The 18,686-nt window shown below is 36.1% G+C and overlaps 1 protein-coding gene across 1 annotated transcript; it reads left to right on the top strand.

Moving 5' to 3' along the window:
* The first annotated feature begins 5,705 nt into the window (after positions 1–5,705).
* Positions 5,706–13,859, top strand: LOC121416504. The gene is made up of 3 exons (XM_041609994.1): positions 5,706–8,167; positions 9,226–9,328; positions 13,651–13,859. The coding sequence occupies exons 1-3, from the start codon at positions 5,720–5,722 to the stop codon at positions 13,857–13,859; spliced, it is 2,760 nt and encodes a 919-aa protein (XP_041465928.1). The 5' UTR covers positions 5,706–5,719.
* The last annotated feature ends 4,827 nt before the right edge of the window (positions 13,860–18,686 follow it).

Here is an 18,686-nt window from a genome sequence, read left to right as displayed (position 1 = left end):
TATTCTCTTTAAATGATCTTCTAATTTTGCTTCTCAAAAATGGGGGGGGGGGCACGGCCGGGCCGTGCCCCCCCCCCCCGATCCGCTAGTGCTTTCTACCTTAACCTGACTTGTGACTTGAATTGAAAACAAAAAAAATGGAGAGAAAGGGGATTTCCCCTAATAAGCCTCGTACAAAAGCTGCTATTCTACCAGAGTTGGTATCATAGCAACTTGCTATGATAGCAACTATTTGTGAAATAGGCCCCAAGTCTGCACCTTAAGGTGTCACGTCGAACCCTTTTTTAAGTGTTTTCCCTGTCTTAGAAATTTTTCTACTTGCTAAAAAAATGATTCTGCATTGGTGAAATGATTACCCTAACATCTGCAAATTTTCTTTACTTCTGCTTCCGTTCCGAGATCATCCAAACTTTTGCCAAGCATCTAAAAATCGCAATATTGCGAGCAGAGATCTCAAACAAAAACACCAGCAATTTTTTGCATTTTGTCCTCCATATGATACAATTATCTTACCTGACCTTTGCCTGACTTTTTTTGAAGGATTTGAAAAAATTACGTCCGCAAGTTCATTTCACAATTTTTTTTATGACAAAATTACCAAAGGCTACCTGGTTGGGTGAGAAAGGGTCTAAAACTATTTGTATTTTGTACCATTTCTCAATCTTGCATTGTACATGCTGTCTTCTTTTCGATTAAGTGCCGCAAAAAAATAATAATAACAAAAAAAATCTAAAAATCGTCATTTTGCGAGCAGAGGTATCAAACCAAAATGTGACAACAGCGGTTGTCTGGAATCTCGTGTGCAAATTTAGTTCACACCATCTTATCTATCTTAACCTATTTTATCATTCTGCCGAGCTATTGTGATTATAGGATATTAACTTCCGTTTTTTATTTACGATTTTATTTCGAAATTTTCGATTAAATATCAACTTAATGATAATTGGTTGTTCTATCATTAATACAGGACAAGAGAGTCTTACACGTAAGCGTTTGAAGGACAAGTCCCTCCCACCCCCAACAAGAAAATTCATTTGAATAAAAAGAGAAAAATCCAACTAACATAACACTGAACATTTCATCGAATTCGGATGTAAAATAAGAAAGTTATGACATTTTAAAGTTTCGCTTAATTTCACAAAACAGTTATATCCACATCCTGGTCGGTATGCAAATGAGGAGACTGATGACATCATCCACTAACTAATGTTTTATTATATAATTATTGTGATTTTCTCCTCATTGTCAAGTGAAACCGTGATTAATTCCTCCCTGAATATGAGGAATTTGCATGTTTAATACAATATGAATCAGTCAAGTAGGTCCCTAATGTCAAATCTGTGAAAAAGGATATATTGTATAATCATAAAAAAATAATAAAATAGTGAGTGATGGACATCATCGACTGATACATTTGCATGTCACTGAGTTGTGCATATCAGTGTTTAGTAAAAAATAAGCGAAACTTTAAAATGCCATAACTTTCTTTTTTATTAGTTATGAAAGTTTATTTTTTCTCTATTTATTCAAATCAACGTTTTGCTGGGGTGGACTTGACCTTTAGTGTTGACTTCGAGATGACTTTGACCTTGCCAAGTGACCTACGACTGCACCATAGCATGCAAGTCCCCTTAATACGTCTAAAATCCAAGTATGGTTGAAAACTGACTTATTGTTGCAAAGTGATGTTTCATAATCTTTGTGACGTCATTTGGATCCTTAGTCTTGCTATCACCTCTAGTGGGCGAGACAAAAATGTATAAGTATCGATAGCGATAAAAACAACAATCAAAGCGATTAACCTACTGGAATGTATGCATTTCTCGGTCATACCGTTCCCGCGGGGGGGGGGTGTTATTTGTTTATTATTTTTGTATGGGAGTGTGCTTCTCGAAACTCTGAAATGGGGCTCTATGGAACTTAATCAAACGGGTAAAGTGGGGGCCACTTCCATTGACGAGTGGATACCATGCGTGACCATGGGGTTTCGAAAACACCTTTTAACAAGTATTTTCCATGTTCTGAAAATGCACCCCTGTATTGGCGTGTGAACCTCCCCCCCCCCCCCCCCTCCCACATATTTAACAAGTATTGGAAACAAAACGGTACCCTTGGCAAGTAGTCCCAGAATTGACCCCCCTAAGCAAGTAAAACAAGATCTTAATTATGTCACGAACGTCGAGTTTACCTTTGCTTTACTGAGTACCATCCTACACACCTCGCTCAAATCGGACTCAAAACGTAGTGTTCGGGCTAAACGTACATCCTCTATGAATTATATTTTAGTTTTTTTATACCCTCGCAAATTGGACCGTAAACAAGTAGTATTCCTCTCCAAATAAATACCCCTTTTCATTACTTTAGTGTTTTTGAAACCCTTTTTATGGTACGTACCTAACGTGCTCTATCTTGAAAAAGAGATCCTTTTAAAGTTTTTTTTTTTGGGGGGGGGGTCACGATTGGTATGCACTTGTAAAAAACATTGTCTGCAGAATTTTGAGATTGCCTTTTGAGTTATTTTGTTTGGCAATAACTTGGCAAATTGGGAAGTGTTATATCTCTACCCCTCCAAAAATATAATAATAATAAATAAATATTAATAATGATACAGCGTGTTGACGTTTTATATCATACCTTAATCACACTGAGACATAGATGACATACAATTTGTGTAGATTCTCTTTTGGTGTGAAGTTTGTTGATAAAATTCAGATTTCTAGACAATGAATTCGGAGATTTTCAAAAAAGATACACAAGCTTTTAGATCACTAAGCATTACCTGAGATAGAATGAATCAACTTACCACAGATCAGGCTGTTCTCAAAGACTCCCATTGGTTGTCCATAAAGGATCGCTTAGTTTCCAAAATTATCCTTGGACCCGCACCAGATTAAAACAAGTATCTACGATGCCAGTATCAACCTGTACGCACCTTGTGATCTTCCCAAGCAATTCTTATCCTCTGCACCATCCTTTAAGAGCAACTTAAAATTGCATTTGTTACTCAGTAGGTACTATAGGTTTCAAGACGGAAATTTCCCTCTATTATTTTTTTTGTACTTATCCTTAATTTTTTGCTTTGTTGTTTTCTAAAAAGTGCCTTGAGCATTTAATCAAAATAAAAAAAGATGCTTTATAAATTCTACGTTTCATTACATATAATCATTATCTAAACAACGTATTTTGCTTGATGAGCAGATTTTGGACAAGTTTGTATATTGCCAGGATCACTTTAACTTGGCATCTAGACTTCAGATTTAGAGCTGTTATCAGAAGTGCTACGATACAGATTTATATCAATCCATATTGTCTTGAACCGAGTGTAGTTGACAAAGAATCCATTTTAATGTCTTTACAGGGATCAATTGTGCATCGAATCCATGCAGCGAAAATAGCGATTGCTTTGATCACGATGCTGGCTATAAATGTGTTTGCTATTTAGCATACACTGGTGTAAATTGCAGTGAAGGTGAGTTAACCTACGTCAAATCAATTGTTATATTATTATTCTTTTAAAGGATAGGTCCACCCCAACAAAAAACCTTATTTGAATAAAAAGAGAAAAATCAACAAGCATAACATTGACATTTCATCATGATCGGATGTAAAATAAGAAAGTTATGACACTTTAAAGTTTAGCTTCATATTACAAAACAGTATATATGCACATTTCGGTCCGTATGCAAATGAGGGAACTGATGACATCACTCACTATTTCCTTTGTATTTTATGATGTGAAATATGAAATATTTTGATTTTCTCGTCATTGTCATGTGAAATAAAGTTTCATTCCTCCCTGAACACGTGGAATTCCATTATTATAATATTTTGTCCTTCAGGCAAGGAGGTCCTAATCATCACATTCGTAAAAATTGAAATATTGTATAATTCAAACAATTAAACAAAAAGAAATAGTGAATGAGTGACATCATCGTCTCTCTCATTTGGATGTAACTGCATGGCTTGTTCATACAGCTATATAACTATTGAAAAAGTGAATAGTCATATTGATTGAGAAAAAGAAATCGAGATCAGTAGAAAGCAATTGAAGATGGGACTACTAGAAATTATCATAATAAACAGTTAAAGTCCCTACTCTGCACACTAAGAATTAAAGGTGCAGTGTAAGGTCCAATTTCGTCTTTTTTCACCCCTATCTCGACGAGGGTTGAATGTTATATCCATACGGGTTCACTTTGTACGGACTGGGGTTCAATTTGTAAGGTTAAATCACGAACCTTCATTAGTCTTGTAAAGAAAACTACAGAAAAGGGATTCTCATTATTATATTTACATGTTACAGCCATATCTGTTATGAAAGTGAATTGATTAAAAGGTTACAGAAAGAAAATGAAGCAAAATTATCAAATGATCAATACCAATTAATTTTCTGCGTAAATCAGTGTAAACGAAACATGTACATTAGGTTACAAGTCTTTGTAAAGAAAGAATAACCGTACACAGACTAATGTCAACGCGACTGGAAGGCCTAGGTCATCCAATTATTCCAATTTACAATGAAACGGGGGAAAGGGTTCCTTTGCGACAGACACTCAACATTGAAAATAAAAATATGGAGAAGGTTCAAAATACTATATATGGAACAAAGATGATGGGAGAGTGGAAATGCATACCAAAATATGGCTTTATTCTGTCAAATTTTGCGTGTAATTGTCCATAGACATCGGTTTAATTAATCAGTAAGGATGTGAAAGCCTACTCTATTTAAAGTATTGGCTCAAAATCGCTAGAAAACCTCTTCCGCTATCAGTACTACTGGCTGACAAAGTGGGAAGAATCTTATCTGCAGATACATCAAAACGGGTTCGACCCCTAACTAAGGTAAAAAAAATCACCGCGATAGAGAAACAGCAAGTGAATAAGTCTCGATGGTCTTGTTATTTAGGGTGGCTGTCTCAAAAAGAACTCTATGATTTAATATGGTGGAAAATGCACCCTAAAAGTTGCAAAAATAAACCTTTAAGGGTGCAAATTTGAACCGTTGGGATGTTGAAATGAACCCTGAGTACTTATAGATTTCACCACTCATGGAGCAGTTTTGAGTCCAAAGGGAGGGAAAACATTTTGAACCCCAATTAGGGATTCGATTTTTTAAACCCAAATTAGGGGTTAAATTTTTGAAGCCTTGGGGTGCTGCTATTGCATTGATCAACCTCTAGTGGCTCAATTTTGAACCTGTATTTCTTAGCGGTTGTATTGCAATGGCACTACCAGCATGATAAATATAAAATCTGGAAACCGTTAATCTAAACACAATGTTCTTTTCATATTTAAATTTTCATAAGGCTCGTATTATTTTTCACATTTTATCTTCAAACTCTAATGTATCTGCCACTTACACTTTCTTTTAACTTTTTAAAAAATCCTCTTTATGTTTCCATGTAGCATATGCGTTAAAGGTGAAGTGTACAACCATTACTACAGCACAGATTGCAATTTTAACTGTATATTCTGTTTATTTTCTTCATGACTAGAATATCTACCGAATTTTATTGAAATGAATTTTATGTCCAATTTGAAAAGAGTAATGAATTGATTGTTAGACATTACCAGCTGAACCCGGCAAAGATGTATATGTTCTTTAGGAAATTATGCTATGTTGACCTGCAACTCAATATTTAATCATATTTGTCATTTTTTTACAGTTCAATGGTGGTTACGAGATTCTATTGAATACATTCAAGCCAACAATACAAACATGACGATCGGAATCTGTAACGACTACCATTCATGTTCGAAACTTGGTTGTAATTTTGTCGCCACGTTCTCCACCTGCAGCTGCGACAACTTATGCGAGCATTTTGAAGATTGTTGTTGGGACTACGAATCTCTGTGCAAAAACAGGGACACTAGAGGGTTCAGCTTTGGATTTGGAGTTGGTGTGGGAATATCTGGCTTTGTTGGTGATCATAACCTGGAAACCATAGAACTGCCTGATTCGGTTCGCCCCAACATGCTTTCATGCGTTAAGGCAAATACTGCGAGTTATTGGTTTGTCACCCGTTGCCCATCAAAGTGGAATAGTTCAGACACCCAGGCAAGGTGTGAAGACACTGCTTCTTTCACCAATGACCTACTGACAGTTGTGCCAGTGTCTCTTGAGCACAGGGCGACTTTCAGAAATGTCTATTGTGCCATCTGTCATGGTTTTCAACCAGCCAACCTCACATCTTGGCCTCTTCTTTTCAACTGCAGTGATGGCTCTGTTCCGCCTTCAGATACTGATGAAATGCTGGATAGAATCAAGAGAGGGGTGTGCAATTATACATTCGAAAATAATTTTTCGTTAAGGAGTACCCCTGCATATCGAGAATGCTTCAACGAAGTCAGAAGTTGTCCAGAAGAGTTTGCAGATGATGCGATTGCTGATGCTTGTGTGGGTTTAGGGTTGCGGGCACCTTTGACACTTTCCAAGACAATGCCATATTTTTTCAATGAATACTGTCTCAAGTGTAATCTTCCAGATCGTCACTATTCAGAGTTCACTTCTTGTTTCCATTATGTCCGCGGGTTGGGGACGACACCTATAGGGTTCCCAATCACACTTTTGGTAGATTTTAAAGGTAATGACGGCATCCATTTCAAAGTTGATGAGAGTTTTGTCCAGCAGGAAACCGTGGAATGCGAAGAAGGAGCTGTCTTTGACATCCTGTCGGGGATATGCCGTTATCTTTCGTGCAGAAACGGCTTATCTCTTCTTAACGGTGAGTGTACCTGGGCTGTCGAGTGTAATGGAAATCGTGTTGTAATTGAATTTGGTGGCTTGAACAATTCAATCAGAGAATGTGAATTATTTCAAGAAAATCATGGTGTGATGAAGTGCCTCACAGAATTCCTTGGGATATCCTTGGATGAACTTTCTTTAGTCCGTGTTTACCCTGACGTGGATCAGTGTATCGCACAGGATGTGAATTCAAAAATGACGGTTGAGGTGCAAGTCGACATGTCATATTCCACCTTGGTTAAACTAATTAATACTTCCTCAAGAGGTGATTTATGTGGAGCGTCGATATTGCAGTTCCAGTTGTATTGCAGTGATGAAGACATGCCTTGTCATTTTGGATGGATGGATGCGAAATACGGCCAAGATGTCTCCGAGGTCGCCTTGAATAAAAAAACTCATCTGACATTCAGAGGACATCATGCAGCACAGAAATATAAATCTGTTGAAGTGAGAAGAATGGCGCAGTTGCAACGTTGGCATGTCAATGCGACGGATTCTATAAGAGAAGTAGTCCAGTTTTGTGTTGACCGCATGGAAAATGCTACCGATCCAGTATCAGTGACTCTTTCTTGTCCAATTATCACAATGAATGCTTCGGAATTCCGTCAGCTTCAAACTGAGAATCAAACAATCCTGGTCCATTTGGTGTCTGGCATGCAATTCAATGAATCTGAATTTTGGATAAGTAAAACTGGAAACATTCAAGTGTGTTCATTTTCATCAGAGAATAGCGGTGTTATAAATATCACCTCTTCCGTGGAGTTTCTACAGTACTCGGACTCTCAGAGCATTCTAAGTACTGTTTGCGTGACTGTCTCCCTCATTTCTTTGGTAGTGACTCTCTCCACTCACATCATGTTTCCATCTCTTCGGAAATTGACCAATAACAAACTCATGATGTTCCTTTGTATGTTCCTGTTCCTTGCTCAACTTCTGACAGTTGTTGGTTCATATGCGTACCCCTTTCCCATCCTCTGTAAGGTTGTCTCTGCAACTACCCATTTTTGCTGGTTAGCTGTATTCGCCACTACCAATTGCCTTGCCTTCGATTTACACCACACGTTTGGTTACAACAGGAGCTTCAACTTTGCGCAGACGAGTCTAAAGTCACTCATTAGGTACCTAGTCTACATCCCGGGTGTGTCATTTTGTGTAGTCATCCCTTGTATCTGCATTGACGCTATCACCCATTCGGAAGTGCTGGATTATTCATATGGTGGTCTTTGTTGGGTTGGTGATGATTTCATGAGGTTCATGGCATTCGGTATCCCAATGGCAATACTTTTGGCAATTAATGTGATCCTCTTCTTTCACACCGCCCTTGGTATCTGGAAGGGACATCAGAATGCTAAGAAGGTCGGGAGGAAAAACATGCGACCAAGCTTCCAGGAGAGATTTAACCTACTGAAGATTTATATCAAGGTACGCATAACGTATATCTTGGCATGCTTAACCAGGCCCTGATCACTTTTGTACACTTTACAAAAAATCTCAGTAAGAAACTCACAGGCGTCTTCATTTCTGCCCAAGAATATTTGAAAATAAAAAGGAAACTTTAAAGGAAAGACATACCTGATTGTTTTCGATTGGCTCTTCAGGTCACCCATGTAATTGAAGTAAAATAGGTTTAGCATATCATATCGAATACCACATGTATGTCCACATGACTGTCTAGACAAGGAGGGGGCACTTACATTGACGAGTGGATACCATGCGCGACCAAAAACATGTAAAATGGATGTCTTTTTCAAGATAGAGCACGTTACGTACGTAACGTAATAAGGGTGTCAAAACGCTAAAATAAAGAAAAAAGGGTATCTATTTCGTTAGGAAAGCTATAGGTGTTTAGGGTCAAATTTGAGGGGGTATTAAATTTAAGTATAAGTGTCTTAAAAAGGATGTACTTTTTGCCCAAACACTACGTGATTAGAGTCCGATTTGCGCGAGGTGGGGTCGTATAATGAACCCAATGTATGTAAAGATAATACCGGTGACCGACGTCCGTGATATAACATTTATTAAAATATCACTGTACTTGTTTAGGGTGTCCATTCAGGGAATACTTCCCAAGGGTACAGTTTCGTTTCCAATTCTTTGTAAGAGTAGGGTTTCACGCGCCGATACTTGGTAATGGGTGAATTTTCAGAATATGGAAATACGCTTTTAGGGTGATTTTTGAGACCCCATGGCCGCGCATGGTATCCACTTGTCAATAGAAGTGCCCCCCCCCCGCGTTGTGTTCATCTTTTCATGGAAAGAAAATGAAGTGAAATGAAGAATTTCCCACAAAGTGCAAAGTAATAACATGTTTTGAAATTTAGTTCCAAAGCCAGAAACCATTTTTCCCTCCTGCTTGGGTCAATTATAAAACAATCACTTCATAGACTCCATTTAAGTAATCACATAGTCTCTATTAATTAAGCTGGAATCTGTATATCTGTCTATCGAGTATGAATTCATATTACCTATTTGATACCTAGGTATCAACTTTGATGGGGTTTACATGGATTACTGCATTCATTATTCCTTTCTCTGGAATTAACGCTCTTTGGTATCTCTTCATTGTGTTCAACGGACTCCAAGGTAAGGTTAATGTTATTTCTGCTTGATCTTTTTTATTCTTCTTCATCTTCCTCATCATCTTCCTCTTCTTATTTAAACTTCTTCATCATTGTAGCTTTTTAATTCTTCGTTAAATTCTCTTCTTCATCGTCTACTTCTTCTTCTTCTTGGCTTCTTCTACTACTGTCTCCTACAATCCTCCATAAGGTGAAGTGCAGTATGTCAGAAGGGTACAGTTCATGTTATTATTCAAGAGAAGTGGAAGATGGCGAGTTCATCTTTGACCTTCTGCCCTCAAGGGCTACAGAAGGGTAAAATGAAAACATGTCACTGTGACCTTGACCTTTGTCATTTTGACCTCGAAATGGATAAGCTTCCTGGGATCCATGCTGGTATCATACACAGGCGCGGATTCCCCTGCCCCCCCCCCCCTTCGGCTGAAACAAAAGAGGGAAGAAATAGAAAAAAAGGAGGGGAAGATGGAAAAGAAAAGAAACAGAAGAAAGTAAGAAGGGAAGAAAAAGAGAGAGGAAAAGGGGGAGAGAAAAGAGGGAAGGAGAGAAGATGAAAGGAAAATGAGAAAAAAAAGCGGAAGGAGGAAAGAAGAAAAGAGAAAGGGGAAAAGAAGAAGGGGGAAAGAGAGATGAAGAGGGGGAAGGAAGAGGAGAAAAAAGAGAGAGGAACGGGGGAAAGTAAAGAAGCAAAAGGGAAGAGGGGGAAGGAAAAGGGAGATGAAAAGGGGAAAGAGAGAGAGAGGTGAGACTGAATGGGCTGGCAATGATGTTGCTACATAGATACCTTGAAGTCGACATTGAAAAAGTTGTCAAGGATTTCGCCACTTCCCATCCTCGAAAGATGAGGCTTTCCTGTGTCATTGATGATCCTATGATGATCCATTGATGATGTACAACAAGTAAAACGCTTAACGTAGAGCAAGTGGATATTTGATAGTTTTTATTTCTAAATTTCTTGAATTACTAGTAGATCCATAAACTATTGATGTCGACATTTCAAAAAATTAATTTTGGTAAGATTTCGATGTTCATTCTCCCAACATTTTCTAAGTTCATTGACCCAGGCCTGCATTAACCCTAAATTCCTTTGATCTTGGTCATGTGACCTTAAATAAACGTAGTCAGAATAATCCGCGATACTTTATTACCCTTGTTTCCAAGTTTCATGAACTATGACATTTCAAAAACTTAATTTTGGTTAAGATTTCAGTGTTGACGCCGTCCCCATCGTCAAAAAGAGGCGCCAATGATTGTCTCGCTCTGCTGTGTAGGCGAGACAAAAATCATGTTTTGTAATATGTTTTAGTACGGGCACGTAGGCATTTCGTCAATATTGTAATGAGTAATTCGTGAGCTTCACAAGCTGAGCACTCCATAAATCTATTCCTAACAAAAGTCGCTCTTGTTTAAAAAGGCTGAAAGTTGTGAATTTTTCTTGCATGAAGGGAAGCACTCTGCACTTTTACAAATGTATGAGAAGCGTCTGATTTAACTGTTGTTTTTATATTGCTTGCAACACTTAAGCCAGTAATCCCAAGTGAAAAATAATATGTATAGGTCCTATGTTTCAATTGGACGGTGAATGGGATACACGATCAACAATTATATAACTTTAGCATTAGTGAGAGTATTATTATTTAATCTGAGCAGATTGAATAACCGAATTTCTTTGACATTTCTGTTAATTTAAAATTACATTTTATACTGACACTGTTTACATTTTGTACTGATACTCTTGATATTTATCCGAACAAATGAGGATTTATATTCTTAGGTGAATGTTCTGTTGTTATTTCTCAATTGGAAAGCCGTTTGCAAATCGGTCTAGTAGTAAAGTCACTAGTTACTAGTAAACGTTTTGCATGTTCTAGATGGGTAGACATTCATACCACAACGCATGTCATATTCTGAAATAGGATGTGCAGTATCCCACCATGTGAACTCAATTGTGAATGGGCATATTCATATATATTATTTACATAAATGTTGACGTTTATTTGCAATGAGTAAAATGAATAAATGAAACTTTTATCGTAATGGTGAGAGTTTCGGATGGGTTTTTTTCTTAAATAATTCTATGGTTAAATAGAAATGCCATTAGTTGCAGTAAGCACTGAAACACAGGCTTAATTGTCAGTATATCATCGAGGATCTAGATCTGGTTCAGTTACATAAACTAAACTTAGTGAAATATTGAAATCTACGCTGAAAAATGTTCACACTGACGATCACCAACACACTAGGCACACGTGGGACAGTGTATTATTTTTGCTGAAATAAAGACCCAACGGAAGTGACCGAATCCGCGCTTATTTTGCTTATTTCTCAACAAATACACAATTTCTTCCAGAATCCTTTGGCACATATTTTTTTATTCATACAAACGGACACTTGGGTGGTCATTTTATTAGATTTTGTAAAAATTCATTTTGAGATCATTACCAAAACTGGAATTTATCTTTAATATCGTTCCTATATATTTGTTTCATGTATAGTAATACGTAAACGACAGCTAGATACGGTTGATGATACGACATCTTTTCGTTTCCAACCTTAAGTGGGAAATCACATTGTGATTTTTTTAACGAATTCCACTGAAACTATTACTTGGATTTACTCAGGCCTAAACTACATTGCTATCATTTACATTTATTGTTAAATCCTGAAATAGTTGATGTATACAAGATACATGGGACCTTGTAATTCACGTTTCACTTGTATTGTATGAAAGAGAGAGATAAGAACTTATCGTCCAAAATGATGCGAACTTGAGACCATTGTTTTCATATTTATATAGTCATTGCCAATGAAGTATATTTTTACAGCATAGTTATCTTTAGTTTTATTTTCTATTTCTTTTGAAAATATATTTGAAATATATACAATTTGAGCAAGATCATAAGATACAGAACCCTTTAGTACTTGATATAATAATAATAATAATGCTGATATGATTGTTGCAAGAGCGGAAGAGCCAATGTATGTTGAATAGGATTGACAATACAACTCGCTGTTTTGAATGGATTTCAAGCGAATAACAAAATATTATATGATATGTCCAAACACTTACAGATCTAAGTAGGCAGTGTACTCCTAATTAGTAAATGCTGAGTGCTGACTAACGAGTCTACCTCAACTCTATAATAAAAAGCATGTATATCTTTTCAAGAATATATTACCCAAAATAAAACATTAATTTTCTTTCATGCCGAATATACAATTTAGTTATTGCACAACCCGTGTTCATACGCGGCGATACAGGGGCGTCATCCCCGTAAGATTTTTTCAAGGCCTGAAACAAATAGTAGAAAAAAAATGTGAGTACCCAGGAGAACGAAGTATGCATGTACAATGCAAGAGAGGTTTCTGTGTGAAGTAACTATACATTATCGATTCGGCAACGGGAAACAATATTTTGGCACGATTATTACTTGACTTGAAATTAGGGCCCCTCAAAAATCCTGGATCCGCGCCTGGCTCACTCTCACATAATTCTGATGAGAAGTTAAATGAGATTAAAAGCATCAAATGGTTAAAATAGAAAGCTTCACGCTCGCATTGATTCGTTTTTTAAAGTAATATTACATTTTTTCATGAACACATCATTATAAAACCATTATTCAATTGCTTTTTCTTCATGTGCCTATGAAATAAGATATTTTAACATGCTTTAAGGCACTTATGATTGCCTTGGGAGGGAGGGGCTGTCATTTTACCGAAAAGTACACAGGGGCGCCAAAATCAGGTCGAATTTGGTCCCCCCCCCCCCACTCCATACAGGATCCGCGCCTGATCATACACTCCAAGCCATATGAGCCTAGGTTAAGTTGAAGTGAAGATATCGCATTTACAATGAAAGGTTAACAGACGGACAGACAGACGCATAGACGGACGGACACCGAGCGTGATATCATAATATGTCCTGTCTAGGACGGGTGTATAAAAAGTGTATTTGTGTGATCTGAAAAAGGTGTGTCGGTAATTGTAACATTTGGAAAAGTACGTGTACGCCTGACTGTGTGTGTGTCAGGGTGGATGTGAGTTTTTGTATGGTGTGTGTTCGTATGGGCGGATTGGGACATTAGGGGGTGTCATTGTGTGCCAGTTTTATTAGTTACTATAACCGTAATTGCACTATCCACCCAGAGCTCTTTTATACACTTCTTCGCAAGTGAAATAATTGATTGATATTTATGTTCCATTCGGGACTATGGCGAACACTACGTTAGTATTTCTCGTGACATGTGTACTGCCTACAAGTGAGTTTCATTATTGTTATTACTGTTTGTTTACCACACGTGTTCATTTGTTGTTGGTTCTCTCAAGCAGGTGTGTACATCTTCCTTGCTTTCACGGTCAATAAGCGGGTTTGGACTCTGTGTAAAGTCTTCATGTGCGGTGACGTCAGCAAGACACCTTCAACAACCTCCAAATCATCACAAGTCAAAGAGAGCACTCTGATAACTGGTTCTGATAGTAGGTCCTTCACGAGGAGCAAAGATGTAGATGACCCCAGAGTGGATATGACGATTGACTAATAACTGATGATGACTGCCGTTGACAAAGATCAAGAAATTTCGATTTTATTTTTTTCCTTCTTATTTCACGTTTTTAATTTTTATTGATTTATTAATTTCAATTTTTGTTTCATTTTATTTTTGCGGGAGGGATAGGGGGTATGCTACAATAAAGAGGCCCAGGTGTAGCTTTAAAAATAGATTATAATGAGATGAGATCAACTCAGTAGATGACGCAGGAACTTTCGTCTTTATGAAGATTTCGTCAGAAGTGGCTTGAAAAATACAAAAGGGATTCAGCATCCAAGTTTGCGTTAAAATCATAAATTAATGCTCTTGAATGAATTATGATAAAGTTGAATAAATTCCATAACCTCATTAGACAGATGAATGAATGAATAAATAAATTAATTAATTAATCAATAAATAATTAACAAAAAAGTAATTCGACCAAAAGAACAATTAGACACATGAAGAAGATACCTGTTAGGTATCATAAATTGATATCATTAAATTAGTGACACCGATGTAAAAATGTGACACACGATTGAGGTAAATTAGAAAATATTTATTTCTCTATATTGATGCCGTTTTAAGTGTCTTAAGTTTCATAATCCAATATGATTCTTGGTGTTTATTTTCTGATAAGTTCTATTCCTACGAAATTAATATCATCTTTGGAATGATTATTAACAATTAAATGGGCAGCAATTGGGGTTTTATTGCGTCTACTGGTGTTTATGTCTGATCGTGTCAACTTATTTCCGACAGTTGATAATGAATAATTTAGCACAATTGTATACTTTTGAAGTCTGTCAACGAATAAAAAAAAAGTGGTTGGATATTTTATTTTAAGTTCACAACAAGACTGGAAAATTTTAAGAAAAATAGCTGCTTTGCCTACATTGTTTTATCAAGGGCCTTTTTAGTCAGACTTTGCTCCCTCGAAAATTTTTAACAAGTCTGCATATAAAGCTCACACCTCCAAATTGTTACTTCATTGTGCTACGAACTGAAAGGGGGTTTGCTCCTATATATCAAAAGTTTGTTGTTGTTTTTTTTTCATCTTATGTATAGTCGTGGACAATAACTGCATACCACAAACACGTAATCATATTAATGCAAAAATAGTGAACTAGCTACCATACACGTTTTTCTTTACTTTGAAAGAAAGAACTGTCTCGCACAGGCGACAATAGGGGAGGGGCGGACTGGGAAATTTGACCTCGCCCCCAGAATTTTTTTCAAATCAGATAAAGAGAAACTTTCCTCACTTTTTCACCAATCTCCCTTGCAGACAATTATGCTAGTTGAATATTTTTTTCAAAAAGATGTGTCGCAATAAAAATCTGTTGCCGCCATTCCTGATGATACCCCCTCCCCCACTCCACCAGACTAGAACTAGTTACAGGAAATTTCAATGTGTTATACAAACCAATTAAAAAAATATGATAGAAACACTTGAGGTACATACTTTTTCAACAATTTTTTTTTTTGGTGAAAATATAATAAATCTGTTTTTCCGTTTCTTCTCAAATCTCAAGAAAAACGCTTTCTGCAGAATCAGTGTTTATATTTAGAAATAAAGTTATGTATTTGGGTGTTTCTGTATAGCTAGAAATAGTTTGGTGGGGATTTGTATAACTTTGACATAATTTATTTACCTATTAAAAGCTGTTTTTCAACTAGATATTAATTACGAATGTGGTAGAATAGAAAAGATATGATAGCTTATTCAAAAACTTTCTTATGTTGGTGATGGATACATAATTCTTTTGATGAATAAATGGCGTGGTTTTAAGAGCAACTATGAATGAAATGAAATTAATACGTTGATTTGCTTCTCATTTCACCTCGTATGCTTCATTTCAAGTCATATAAAATAATGGTATATCATCAAGTGTTTGTTGTCCCTTTTCATTACGTTTTGTTAGACAGGCCAGTTGTGATCCACTGACAAACCTCTAAAGTTTCATCCTTTTGAACGTCGAAAAGATATTGCACGAAAAATACTAAGATACACACCGATTTTAATCTAATATCAGTGGGTTTATGGCTCATTATTCACATGACCAATTAAACACAGGAATTTTAAGTTTTGGTTATTTCTTTTTTTTTGGGGGGGGGGACTTGAGGTCATTTTAATCATGATATACTTTATTGTGAGCTTAGCCTATATTCTTTTATCAGACTTCAATGATATAGATAGTGATTATCCGAATTCAATGTTTTCATAATGTAGACCTACATGTTTTTTTTCAGATCGATAGGAAACAGACATGCCCACACGTGCAGTTTTACATGTCCACAATTAATCAGTCGGTCAAAGGTACTTTTTGAAAACGTTAACTCTATACCTTTATTGCTGATATCTGAATTTGTTTACCATGTGTTGAAGTGCCATTTTATAATTATCCTTGTACATTCTTGTAGATAATCATTTGAAAATGAAGTGTTATAAATCATGATATATTTACAGACGGGGAAAAGGTAGTATGATTATTATAACAATTGAACCATTGTTTTCACCCGCAGTTGTCCATGAAAGCTTGTGTTGGCTGATATGAATTTAGAATTTGATAGAAGTATATAGTTAAAGCCTATAGTTGTATGCATGCAGCAGAGTTTTTAGAGCTTAAAAGCATTTGACAGACAAGTATTATTCAATTTATTTATAGCCTGCTTCATGATGTTATGCGTTTTTTATACAGATATTTACGTATTTTTAATGTTTTCGTTTACTAAGTTTTGATCATGGCGCTTGCTAATTCCCGTGATGAGTCTAAGACGGGCTTGTGCAAATACCACGTCTGTTGAGAACTAGGGTACGGGCATGTTAGTCTGCTGGGCAATCTCTTCACTCGAGTTACTGGTCTGAATGTGCAGCCTACTTATGCTTTGTGTAATGTAATGGAACAGCAAGTTTTGGATATGCTAGTCTTTGCTTGGAGGCACACTTGTTGATCCAAGTTAAAATCAGGGTCTGCGCCTACATGCAGACTAGACCTGTTCTATGGTAGCAACGACCATTAATGTCACTCCAGTTATGTCTTTCTACAAAGTCATTCAAATTTATAGAAAACCATGCACACACATGTACAAAGTAATTCCATTAGCCGACCATTGAAATTCAAGTTCACTTTGACAAAAATTTTAATTGTAGAAATAGCAGAAAACTTGTTTTTGAAGATATTGCTGAACGTTTGATGAGAATCCACGAAAGAATAAAAAGTTATTAGAATTTTAATTATTTGGTATGTGACGTCATATGCGAGCAGCTTTTGTACATATCTTATTGTAAAAATCGATTAAAGTCATTTTCTCAGAAAATTTAACATGTTTTTTATTGAGCTTCAGTAAATCAGTGGGAAAATCGTTTCACACCCGCTAAAGAAGAAAAAAAATATATAAATCACGAAAAATGGAAATACATGCATTTTATATAACCAAACACATGGGGCATCTGCTCGTGCTTGACGTCACAAATCCATAGCCTTTAATTTCTGATAACCTTCTTAATCTTTGATGGATTTTCCTCAAACTTTCACAAATATTTTTGTTATTATCCAAGTTCTGTTATCTTTATGACAAACATTCCGTCATGATAAACCCACATACACAAGGCTACTGCTACGTAGCAAGCTTTCAGTTTATCAAGAAAAAAATAACCTTTGTTTACGATGTATGCCTACTTTAAAGATTTGAATATGTTTAGCAAACATGTATATTTGAACGGTGCCATCCGTCTAGTCACATTGGAATTTGCTTTCACGGTCAATAAGCGGGTTTGGAGTCTGTGTAAAGTCCTCATGTGTGGTGACGTCAGCAAGACACCTTCAACAACCTCCAAATCATCACAAGTCAAAGAGAGCACTCTGGGAACTGGTTCTGATAGTAGGTCCTTCACGAGGAGCAAAGATGTAGATGACCCCAGAGTGGATATGACGATTGACTAATAACTGATGATGACTGCCGTTGACAAAGATCAAGAAATTTCGATTTTATTTTTTTCCTTCTTATTTCACGTTTTTAATTTTTATTGTATTTATTAATTTCAATTTTTGTTTCATTTTATTTTTGCGGGAGGGAAAGGGGGTATGCTATAATAAAGAGGCCCAGGTGTAGTTTTAAAAGATAGATTATAATGAGATGAGATCAACTCAATAGATGACGCAGGAACTTTCGTCTTTATGAAGATTTCGTCAGAAGTGGCTTGAAAAATACAAAAGGGATTCGCCATCCAAGTTTGCGTTAAAAATCATAAATTAATGCTCTTGAATGAATTATGATAAAGTTGTATAAATTCCATAACCTCATTAGACAGATGAATGAATGAATAAATAAATAAATTAATTAATCAATAAATAATTAACAAAAAAGTAATTCGACCAACAGAACAATTAGACACATGAAGAAGATACCTGTTAGGTATCATAAATTGATATCATTAAATTAGTGACACCGATGAAAAAATGTGACACACGATTGAGGTAAATTAGAAAATATTTATTCCACTATATTGATGCCGTTTTAAGTGTCTTAAGTTTCATAATACAATATGATTTTTGGTGTTTTTTTTCTGATAAGTTCCATTCCTACGAAATAAATATCATCTTTGGAATGATTATTAACAATTAAATGGGCAGCAATTGGGGTTTTATTGCGTCTACTGGTGTTTATGTCTGATCGTGTCAACTTATTTCCGACAGTTGATAATGAATTTAGCAGAATTGTATACTTTTGAAGTCTGTTAACGAATAAATAAAAAGTGGTTGGATATTTTATTTTAAGTTCACAACAAGACTGGAAAATTTTAAGAAAAATAGCTGCTTTGCCTACATTGTTTTA

The sequence above is a fragment of the Lytechinus variegatus genome, chromosome 6, assembly GCF_018143015.1.
Source record: "Lytechinus variegatus isolate NC3 chromosome 6, Lvar_3.0, whole genome shotgun sequence".
NCBI classification, from domain to species: Eukaryota; Metazoa; Echinodermata; class Echinoidea; order Temnopleuroida; family Toxopneustidae; genus Lytechinus; species Lytechinus variegatus.
The sequence above is the reverse complement of the archived record's forward strand: the minus strand, read 5'-3'. Positions and strand labels throughout refer to the sequence as shown.